Source organism: Echiichthys vipera (genome assembly GCF_963691815.1).
Source record: "Echiichthys vipera genome assembly, chromosome: 23".
NCBI lineage: Eukaryota > Metazoa > Chordata > Actinopteri > Perciformes > Trachinidae > Echiichthys > Echiichthys vipera.
Window position 1 is genome coordinate 14,180,983 of NC_139848.1, and position 12,410 is coordinate 14,193,392.

A 12,410-nucleotide genomic window follows, 5' to 3' on the forward strand; every position below is an offset into this window, starting at 1 on the left:
AATTTAATAATGCTCAATTTGCAGTTTGCTGGAACGAGCTAGACACATGAACCTTGGTACCATAACTGGTAATGATGAGCTAATGCTTGCCATAAAATTTGATGTCTATCAGCCACATGGTGGTGCTATAATCAAAGGGCCAAACTTTGAAAGGCTATTTATCTTAGATTTGATATTTCATATCTCATATTACGGGACAATATTGATGGATATATTGCCCAGCAGTAGTTACAAAACCAATGTTGCTTGGATATGAAAGAGATTCTCATTTTTTTTTTTTCAGTTTTTCCCTCGCCACTTTGGAGCGTTGTTTAGCCCTCCTACCGACAAGCTAGATGGTTGATACCAACTCCTTAGGTCTTCTAGCTTCATACGCCGATGGTGATTGAGTGGATATCTGATCATTCAAACAAAGACCGATTTTAAGCAGAAAATCGTTTTTTTTAAACCCAGCTCTACTTCTAACCCATATGAGGCCGATTACGTTCCTAACAACGTATCCAAATACAAATGTGTGACATGACAAGAAAGCTTTTTTAAAAAAAGAGTAAAGCAATAGCTTAAAAGGGTTTATTGGAAAGAGAACAATGAGCTAATCAACTGGCACCAACAGAAATCACCACCCACAACACGTGGTTTTCTCACTGTATCATCGTTTCATTTGAAGGACAAGAATGGCGTGTGCGTGGCGTTTTGGTTTTCTGGCTCAGTCGAACGCCGGCAGGTCAAAGAGCCGCGGCTCAAAACTCTCCATGCTCCCGAGCCGCAGCGTGGCCTCCTGGGTGAGGCTGGGGTCCAGGTTGTCGTCAGGAATCATCACCGCCTGCATCCCTGCAGCCAGCGCCGCCTTCACGCCGTTGGGAGCGTCTTCAAACACCAAGCACTGAGCAAGGACAGAGGAGAGGGAAACAAAATGATATTATCCCATAAGCCTGTTAGGTCTACAGGATTTCACCCTGCAGACGCCGCGGAGCCGAGCCCAAAAACAAACACAGGAAAATGGAGCGCCATTTCCATTTTCAATGCGATGAACTTAACGTTATACAGAATACGGTTTACCTCTGCCAGGTGGAATATCCATTTAATCTGCAGTTAGAACAATGGTGCTTTGGCGTTGTTTATGTTTTCAGTTGAAGATGTTAAGGCGATGAAATTATCAGAGTGGTGCATACCAAGAGGCTGGAGGCAGTATGTATTCATGGGTTGGTAACAGTTTACTGGTGGTTCCCAGCCTTTGCGGTCTGAGGTAGCCCCCGACAGATTAACTCAAGACCCCCTTCGACAGTTTCCTATGTTACACATGTGTAACGCCTTTCATTGTATATAGAAGAAGAATAAGAAGAATTACTTTATTTATCCCGCAACTGGGTAATTGAATTTTTTCACTCTTATTATTAATCATGTTACACACACAGGCCCGAAATACACACAAATGCTCAGACAGGACCTATACATGCAAATAATGGAGAGATGTTGGGAGGGGGGGGGGGCTGCCAGGGAGCGGCGCCCCGAGCAGTTGGGGGTTCGGTGCCTTGCTCAACAGCACCTCGGCAGTGCCCAGGAGATGAACTGGCACCTCTCCAGCCACCAGTCCACACAGGGACTTGAACCAGCGACCCTATGGTTCCCAGCCAAGTCACCTGTGGACTGAGCTACTGCCGCCCCCATATATGTTGATAGTGTTAATTTTTTCATTTAACTGAATTATCAATATTTAGGTTAGTTTGATCAACAATCATACTACTATCATTATTATTATTTCTAGTATTATAACTATTATTACAACTACTACTACTAATATTCTTATTACTACTATTACTGTTATAACTAATATTACTACTACTATTATTATGATTGCTACTACAATTAGGACTACTACTGTTTTTTTTTTATTCCTACTACTACTATTATAACTATTATTACTGGTACTACAACAACAACACTTACTACTACCGATGTCCGAATGAAGCCTCATGAACCATTAGTTATTTACTTAGTGTTTGTTGAGCCCTCTAGATGGAGCTCTTGGTTTAAAGAAAGGGGCTCTATGAATGAAGTTAGTGTGTCTTTAACCCTTTGTTGAACAAAGAGCTCCATAATAGAGGAAAATAATAAAAATGGTTCACGAAGCTTCATTTGGACATCACTAACTACCGCTATTGTTATTACTACCTCTACCACTACTACTACTGTAGCTGCTACTACTGTTATTTACTACTTCTACAATATTTATTATTTCTACTACTACTACTATTGTAGCTACTACTACATTTATTATTTATACTACTACTACTACTATCATTATTTCTTCTACTATTACTATTATTTAGCTACTACTATTATTATTTCTACTACTACTATTATTATTTCTACTACTACTATTGTAGCTACTACTATTATTATTTCTATTACTACTACTACTACATTATTTCTACTACTACTACTACTATTGTAGCTGCTACTACTACTGCTATTATTATTTCTTCTACTACTATTATTTCAATTACTACTACTACAACAACTACTACTAGTAGTACTTTTATTGTAGCTACTACTATTACTGCTGTTATTATTTGTACTAAGCTAGGAGTGAAAGTCCAGTCCAATCCCGGACTATTACTATTTGTTCTATTACTTCAACTTCTACAACAACTACTACTATTGTAGCTACTACTATTATTATTTCTACTACTACTATTGTAGCTACTACTATTATTATTTCTACTACTACTATTGTTGCTACTACTATTATTATTTCTACTACTTCTATTGTTGCTACTACTATTATTATTTCTACTACTTCTATTGTTGCTACTACTATTATTATTTCTACTACTACTATTGTTGCTACTACTATTATTATTTCTACTACTACTATTGTAGCTACTACTATTATTATTTCTACTACTACTATTGTTGCTACTACTATTATTATTTCTACTACTACTATTGTTGCTACTACTATTATTATTTCTACTACTTCTATTGTTGCTACTACTATTATTATTTCTATTACTACTATTGTAGCTACTACTATTATTATTTCTACTACTTCTATTGTTGCTACTACTATTATTATTTCTACTACTTCTATTGTTGCTACTATTATTATTTCTACTACTACTTTTGTTGCTACTACTGTTATTATTTCTACTACTACTATTGTTGCTTCTATTATTATTTCCATTACTACTATTGTAGCTACTACTATTATTATTTCTACTACTACTATTGTTGCTACTACTATTATTATTTCTATTACTACAATTGTAGCTACTACTATTATTATTTCTATTACTACTATGTAGCTACTACTATTATTATTTCTATTACTACAATTGTAGCTACTACTATTATTATTTCTATTACTACTATGTAGCTACTACTATTATTATTTCTACTACTACTATTGTAGCTACTACTATTATTATTTCTACTACTACTATTGTTGCTACTACTATTATTATTTCTATTATTATTTCTATTACTACTATTGTTGCTACTACTATTATTTCTATTACTACTATTGTTGCTACTACTATTATTATTTCTACTACTACTATTGTTGCTACTACTATTATTATTATTCTATTACTACAATTGTAGCTACTACTATTATTATTTCTATTACTACTATTGTAGCTACTACTATTATTATTTCTACTACTACTATTGTAGGTACTACTATTATTATTTCTACTACTACTATTGAAGCTACTACTACATTATTTCTACTACTACTATTGTAGCTACTACTATTATTATTTCTACTACTACTATTGTTGCTACTACTATTATTATTTCTATTACTACAATTGTAGCTACTACTATTATTATTTCTATTACTACTATGTAGCTACTACTATTATTATTTCTATTACTACTATTGTAGCTACTACTATTATTATTTCTACTACTACTATTGTAGCTACTACTATTATTATTTCTACTACTACTATTGTTGCTACTACTATTATTATTTCTATTATTATTTCTATTACTACTATTGTTGCTACTACTATTATTTCTATTACTACTATTGTAGCTACTACTATTATTATTTCTACTACTACTATTGTTGCTACTACTATTATTATTTCTATTACTACAATTGTAGCTACTACTATTATTATTTCTATTACTACTATGTAGCTACTACTATTATTATTTCTACTACTACTATTGTAGCTACTACTATTATTATTTCTACTACTACTATTGTTGCTACTACTATTATTATTTCTATTATTATTTCTATTACTACTATTGTTGCTACTACTATTATTTCTATTACTACTATTGTTGCTACTACTATTATTATTTCTACTACTACTATTGTTGCTACTACTACTATTATTATTATTCTATTACTACAATTGTAGCTACTACTATTATTATTTCTATTACTACTATTGTAGCTACTACTATTATTATTTCTACTACTACTATTGTAGCTACTACTATTATTATTTCTACTACTACTATTGAAGCTACTACTACATTATTTCTACTACTGCTACTACTATTGTAGCTGCTACTACTACTGCTATTATTATTTCTTCTACTACTATTATTTCTATTACTACTATTATTTCTATAACTACTATTATTTCTATTACTACTATTATTAATATAACTACTATTATTTCTATTACTACTATTATTTCTATTACTACTACTACAACAACTACTACTACTAGTACTTTTATTGTAGCTACTCCTATTACTGCTGTTATTATTTGTACTACTACTAGGAGTGAAAGTCCAGTCCAGTCCAGTCCCGGACCAGTCCCAGCCTGGTCAGATGCGTACATGAACTGATGAAGCCTCTTGGATGAGAGGTGAAACGTCTTCCTAGTCAAACAACCAAGTCCAGTTGCTTTTGACTGAAATTGCTTTGAGGATAACGACGACCTGGACACATGAGAACATTCACAGGCTTAGGAGTGAAAGGTTTTATTCGTTACTTTTAGCTAACCTTTTAAAACTGTTTATCAGTGACTTTAAGCTAACTATTTGAACCATTAATATATTACTTTTAGCCAATTCTTATGAACTATTTCAACTGTTTATCTGTTACTTTAAGATATTTATTTGAGCTGTTTAGTCATTACTTTTCAATATTTATTTCTACCATTTATTCATCACTTGTATTGACAAACTTCTTTAGCTCAAAGTTCTGTGCTTACTTGCTTACTAGTTTAAAGACGTTGTTACAGAAGTGCAAGGTGCGGTGTTCAGGTGTAATAGCTGATATTATTTTACTTTAATCTGAATTTCATATTTTTCAAATGAGCTGAGCTACTCCACACTCTTTCAAAGTACCCCCAGGGGCACAAAGATCCATGAATCACCAACTTACAGTTCAGTCAGAGGTTAAAAGTTCTTGCATGAATGCATGTCGTTTTCAACCAATGAGGATTAATGCCTGAAATATCACAAAATAGGGGATTATGGTGAGAAGTTGTGAATTTCACCACAGGGAACTCCCATTTATGCTCTCAGAAGTCCATGAAAAGTGTCTTTCTGTGTGAGGAGTCATTTTAAACCAGTTGCTGCTGCAGTGAATCCTTTCTATTACAGTTTTTTAGAAAAGGATCAGGTCCTTTGTGCAGCAGAACTGTGTCCCTGCGACATGCCGAGTGAAAATATGAAAAACACGGAGGCTAATTGGCATTTGAAATACTTTAATTGTGCACATGTTCGACAAGGACATTTCAACAGCTGCGGTGAATTGATACGGCTGAACCATCGCCAGGAGGTTAATCATTTTCCAGTATCCAATAATCACATTGAGGAGTGTGCAATGTGTACTCTGAGGGGTTAGGACGAACAGTTTATACCGACGATTCAACACTTTGAGTCTGAGGCAGAGGAATTAGTTCAGGTTTTTCCTGCACAGAGAATTACAAGTCAGGAGACTCCACTTAAAGCTGCATTCTCTCTAATGTCCAGCGGGGGGGGGCTCCACTTAAAGCTGCATTCTCTCTAATGTCCACTTAAAGCTGCATTCTCTCTAATGTCCAGCAGGACTCCACTTAAAGCTGCATTCTCTCTAATGTCCAGCAGGGGGAGACTTCACTTAAAGCTGCATTCTCTCTAATGTCCAGCAGGGGGAGACTTCACTTAAAGCTGCATTCTCTCTAATGTCCAGCAGGGGGAGAGTCCACTTAAAGCTGCATTCTCTCTAATGTCCAGCAGGAGGAGACTCCACTTAAAGCTGCATTCTCTCTAATGTCCAGCAGGGGGAGACTCCCCTTAAAGCTGCATTCTCTCTAATGTCCAGCAGGGGGAGACTCCACTTAAAGCTGCATTCTCTCTAATGTCCAGCAGGGGGAGACTCCACTTAAAGCTGCATTCTCTCTAAGGAAATCTAATCAAAACTAAAAATGACCGCATTGTGGTTGTACACCTCCACCAATCAAAGTGCCAGTTTCCATCCAAACTGTCCAGACTTCCATAATATATGTAGTGAAGACTTGGAATTTAATTAAAAGGTATTCAGTGTATTTTTTTCTACAGAAAACAATCAGCACAGTTTCAAGATTAGTGTCAGTGTTCAATATCTGACCAAATTGACGAAACAACGTAGTTGGATAACCCAGAGTTTATTAAAAGAGTGTTTTGAAAGACTTACCTACTGTCGCCTGTACCAGCTCCTCGCATAGTAAAGTCCATTCATGTTATTTTGAGCAGTATTAGTGGTTAAAAAGACGTTTCAATGACTTTACCGTACTGCCACGAGCTAATCAGTGTCAGCCACGTCCAACTGTTAGCAACTCTCCAGGATTTCTCCGTTAATAGTTCATACACAAAAAAACTGTCTCAATGGCTTATTTGATGTATGTAAGTGCTGAAAAAGACCACGGGATGATTTTACGCCGGAATTTCACTTCAATGTTGCCATCAGTCTGTCTTTGTTTGGACCCCGTCACAAGACTAAACAGCCTTTCTGAGGTAATCTATGCTAACAATATGACCAAAAACATAGAAAACAGAGTGAGAGAACTAAGTTTTGACCTTGAAGAGACTCACATGATGCTACTTCCAGTTGATCACGTGACTTTTAGTGGCAGGAATGTGTCAGGGAGACAGGCCTGAGTGAAAACCTGGGGACTAAAATGTGTATTTTAACCAACATATTATGAATTGTGGTTATGAAACTGGAACTAGAGTCGCATTATATTAGAAAGAAAACAATTTTTTCTCATCACCATGTCACAGTGAAATGTTAGAGATTGGGGACGGGGCTTAAATCCTATTTGTTCGGTGTTCAAGCTAGTTGTTGTTAATGTTTTACATAATATATCTTCACAGTGTACAAATTGGACAAAGTGCTGGACACTTTGCTTGATAATATCATGTATTATCGTCTGTGGAAAAGCCAATAACAACGCTGTCCATCTCTGCGGCCAAAGTCTAGTTTTCTCTCAGAACACTTGAATTACAATATGATGAAAGGTCATTATGGATTTTTTTACCCAACAATGACAGAAATAAAGTGCCTTCCTCAGGTTTAATCATGCTGTATTTTCACCGGTTGTCAGAGCTGGAGATCTTATTACCTGTTCACCAAGGCTGAAAGAGCAGGAAGTGAGTAGCTCAGTGAAGTGTCCTTGGCTCTGACTCACACTGAGGAGGAGTGAGTCCATGAATACTGTGAAGACCAAATCCACTTGCATGTTTAGGTAAAGAGACCATCGTATATGACGAAGGTAGGAAGTACAGTGCATACAGTAAGTGAGAGTTTTCCCTCACAGGAAACGTACTGAGTTTCAAACATGATCACAGCAGCTCAAACAAACTGACAAGAGCAGCTGACGATTCTTGGAGGTTGACATGTTGACGAACCCTCACCTTGAAGGTTAATTATGAAGAATAAGCAGAACCCTGCAATCTAGTGTCTCAAGATCGTTGTCGCAACAACAAAAATTCCAGCATTTGGGTTGCCAGGTTGGTCAGACCCGGCTCAGTAGCCTACAGGAGACCATAGTCTGTTTGAGCCTGTTTGAACCCATCCCTTCCGGCAAGTTACCGTTAGCTGTTAGCGTTAGCCGTTCCAGGTAAGTAAAGATGAAAGTGATGTTAGCGATCAAGGAGAAACGTAGCCATTTGGGCGTGCGTTTCATTGACGTTTCTCTCCTTTCTCTCAGTCCATGGAGTGAATGCTTGGCCTATACTGACTGGTTTTTGCCCGTCTCCGCTCACTCAGCTGCTGTGACAAACACCCCCTTCACTAGAGTAGCTGCACCCAACAAGAGACACCCCTGGCAACCAGCTATTGGCTGCTACAACGGAAACAGAACGGGACAGAAAGTCATTGTCAAGTCAAAAATGTAAAATATTAATTCAGACTAAATATATTTTTCTATGGAAAAGCAATACTTTCATTCTCTACCCCGCAAAACGCACCATGGGTGAATTTTTTTCTTAAAAAAAAAAAAAAAAGAGCTTTTAATAAAGATTCTACATATTCAACCTTTAACTATGTGCGGAATAGTGCAATTTTATGTGTCATCACAATGATCTAGGGCTGCAGTTATCGATGATTTTAGCCATTGATAAATCGTATAAGAAATACCTTTGCTCCATTTAAGAGCAATACTGAGTACTAAGTACCAATGGAATCCAATTCACCCGTGCAAGTCCAGCCTGACAGACTGCGGAGGCGAGGCAAGCTGTACCCGCAGGTCCACAGGTTTGCAAGTCGCAGGTTGAGTGTCACCAAGAGGCCAAATTTTTCATTTAGCCACAGTGGAGCTTTGAATACAAGTGGCCAAGTCTCATCGAATTAACTGTTGCCAAGATATGTAACACTTCCTGGTTTACTGCAAATTAACCACGAAGTTAAGATTATGACATAAAAAGTCTAATTTATGAGGCATAAAGTTTGCATTGGCCGTATAGTATGCATCAAACCCAGTGCCAGGGCTTCTGAAACCCTCTTTTTTTGAAACACGTCTTCACTCTACAGAACGACTGGTCGGCTGTGTGGGAGAGTGAATGTACTCAGGGTTTGTTTGTACCGTCAAGGAGAGATTAGTCTTTTCCCCATTAGTACAATTCCGTGCATCAATATTACAAAGAGTTCTTGGAGAGATTAGAGAGGCAGCCAGAACAACACTTCGACTTGGCGAAAAAAGGGAAAATGGGAAACAAAGTGCGGTTTTGACTCCTGAAACCTTCAGTGACGATACTAAGGTCTTTAAATCAGGATCCACAAATTGGCCTTTACCCTGAATTTAAAACGCTTCTTTGTTTCCTTTTCCATCAGCATCTGTGGACAGTGAACTCCTTATTGGGTTCGAACAGCACTCGAGTGTGAATAAAGGAAACGGCCGTACAATGAGCGTAAAGCTCCACAGAGGACTTTTGTTCCTCTTGACGCTAATTCTCAGGTAGAACAAAGAGGCTTCCGTGAGTCTCTTTAAACCCCAATTGACTTCTGTGATGTCACTAAGCCTGAAACAGGAGGATGCGAACAATGGTCGGCGGAAACGCTGAGTGCGCACAACAGAGGGCCTTTTGCTAATTCCCCAGATTGGGAGCAATTATAAGTGGTAATTACCCAGTGAGCTAGTGAAATGACCCTTTAATCTGCTTCCACTGGGCTGTATTGAAAGGGATGAAAACAGACACAGATGCATTGCAGCTCACAGTGGCCCGGGTGGAAGTTACAAACATTAGAAGGTCTTTACAGCTGACTGGACAACATGTGCTGTAGCTGTACGTGAGGGATACAGGACGAAACAACCTACAGAAGCATTAACCACTTATTGAACAATTAGCAGACCTAAAGCATCACACAGCAATATTTAGTACACGTGGGACTGCAACTTGTTAGGTAATGCAGCCATCTCTCCATCCATCCACATTGTGAGTCATACAGTTTCATAACTGTGACGTTAATTATGGAAAAAGTCTGAATTATGAGAAATATAAAATTGATGAGATAAGAAGTCAAATTTATAAGACAAAGTAAAATTTTGGGAAAAAATATGTAAAATATGTTCGACCTAAAATAAGTTATTCGGTAAAATGTGTTCTTTCTTCAAGGTTGTTACGTGAAATTTATTGCATAAAACTTGTTGTTATTAAAACATGTTCTTATATTAAATGAGTTCTTGCCTAAAGTTAAAAGTTAAAATTTGTTCTGAACCTAAAATTAGTTCTTCCGAAAAAAAAGTTTGTTACGTAAAATTTGTTGCATAAAATTTGTTCTTGTGTAAAATGAGTTCTTATATTAAATGTACATTTACCTACAGTTACGGCAAATTTGCTGTGTAAAAATGTGTTCAACGTAAAATGTATTTTTACATTAAATGTGGTCTTGCCTAAAGTTTATGTTAAATGTGTTGTTACATAAAAAGTGTTATTACCTTAAGTTTGTTACATAGAATTTGCTGCGTAAAATTTGCTCTTACGTAAAATTTTGTTTGGACCTTAAATTAGTTCTACAGAATATTTGTTCTTGTATTAAATGTGGTCTTACCTAGTTTATGCGATTTCTTTTGTTGCATAAAGTTTGTTCTTGTGTAAAACTTGTTCTTCAAATGTGTCCAATTGTGTTCTTTTATTAAATGTGTTATTTTATCAAATGTGTTCTTATATTACATGTACGCTTAACAACAGTTACATCAAATTTGTTGTTCTGTAAAATTATTCCAAGCTAAAATTAGTTCAACGTAAAGTGTATTTTAACATTAAATGTGTTCTTGCCTAAAGTTTGTTATATAGAATTTGTTGCGTAAAATTTGGTTTTACCTAAAAGTTTGTTTGGACCTAAAATTTGTTCTACAGAATATTTGTTCTTGTATTAAATGTGCTCTTACCTAGTTTATGTGAAAAAAATTTGTTGCATAAAATTTGTTCTTATATTAAATGTACGCTTAACAACAGTTACGTAAAATTTGTTGTTGTGTAAACATTGGTTCCGAGCTAAAATGAGTTCAATGTAAAGTGTATTTTAACATTAAATGTGTTCTTGCCTAAAGTTTGTTCTATAAAATACGTTGTTACCTACAGTGGTTAAATGGGGTCAACTCGTAAAAACCTTACCGGTCCGTTTGCTAAAGAAATGAATCCCAGCGTTATTTGTACGTCAGGTGAACACAGAAGGAAACTGCAGCAGCATCAGTAGCTGAGCGCTGCTGACTCCAGCCCAAATCCATCCCCCAACTGTGGCTGTCACACACACAGAGGAGCTGTTCAGCTTGTTAAACACAACAGAGCCTCATAAAAATGTAACAAGGTAACTCACTTTACCAACCTTTTCCAGGGAGAAAAGTTTAACCACCTTTTCATGCCAACATAAATCCTCATAACATGAACTCAGAGCACACCGGAGCAGGTACACGTACGGATGTTTACGGGGGGAAATATGGGGGAAAAAAATCACTACTGCCGCCGACTGAAGGTCGAACACCAGCAGTTTTAACGTTTGTTTCACACACACATATCACCCCTCACTGGTTCATGGAAACCTCAGCATTTACGACAACAAATGACACATTTAACAGAGTCGGTGCACCCTGCATGTTAATGCATGAATATGTTACTTTGGGCTCTCGGAAATTGTTGTTTGTCTGGCATTTTATAGAAATAATGAACATCTATTGAAAAATAATGACACCTTACACACAGTTTTTTCAGTTTCCACCTCAATGTAAATGTGATTAGGGCCGCAACATCTAATCGACTAAATCAATTAAAAATTAATTACAAAAATAGTTGGCAACAAATTCCATCATCGATTAGTCGGGATTACGTTCTGATGCACGCCATCGTTTTTGTGTTGTGTATTTTATATTTTCCGAAATGTTGAAATAAGTGTACAATATTATAACACAAGTACATTAAGCCTGTAAAAAAAGTAGTTCTGGGTCTTAACGCAAAATTATTTGATAAAAAGTATAGGATTTAACGGCAAAAGTCAATATTATGAGATAAATCAAAATTAGGAGATTTTAAAAAATCGTAATCATGAGATTAATTCATAATTATGAGATAAGGTTAAAATTACGACATAAAAAGTCTAATTTATGAATAAAAGGCATCCATCTCATCCATCTACATGATGAGTCATAAAACTACATAATTAGATAAACAGTTGACAATTAGATAAAAAAAAGTTAAAATTATGAGATAAAGTTAAAATCACTAGATCAATTTTCAGATTTATGAAATATAGAAGTTGAAATGATTTGATAAAATTCAAAATTATGGGATTAAAAGTCAAAAGTGATAACTATGAGATCAATTTGAAAATCTAAAATTAAAAAAATTATATTTATCATCTTAGAAGGCATAATTATGAGAAAAAAATGAGTATATAAAATAAAAGGTCAGACTTCTGAGACAAATACATCAAAATTTGTAAAAACTGAGATTTAAAATCAAAAAGTGAAATT

The 12,410-nt window shown here is 35.9% G+C and overlaps 1 protein-coding gene across 1 annotated transcript in view; it reads right to left on the reverse strand.

The window, feature by feature from the left end:
* Positions 1 to 472: 472 nt before the first annotated feature.
* pudp (pseudouridine 5'-phosphatase) overlaps positions 473 to 12,410 on the reverse strand; it is a 42,146-nt gene continuing 30,208 nt past the window's right edge. The window contains exon 4 of the mRNA XM_083937784.1: positions 473 to 883. Within this exon, the coding sequence (XP_083793910.1) occupies positions 707 to 883 (177 nt within the window). The 3' untranslated portion in view covers positions 473 to 706. The remainder of the gene's footprint in view (positions 884 to 12,410) is intronic.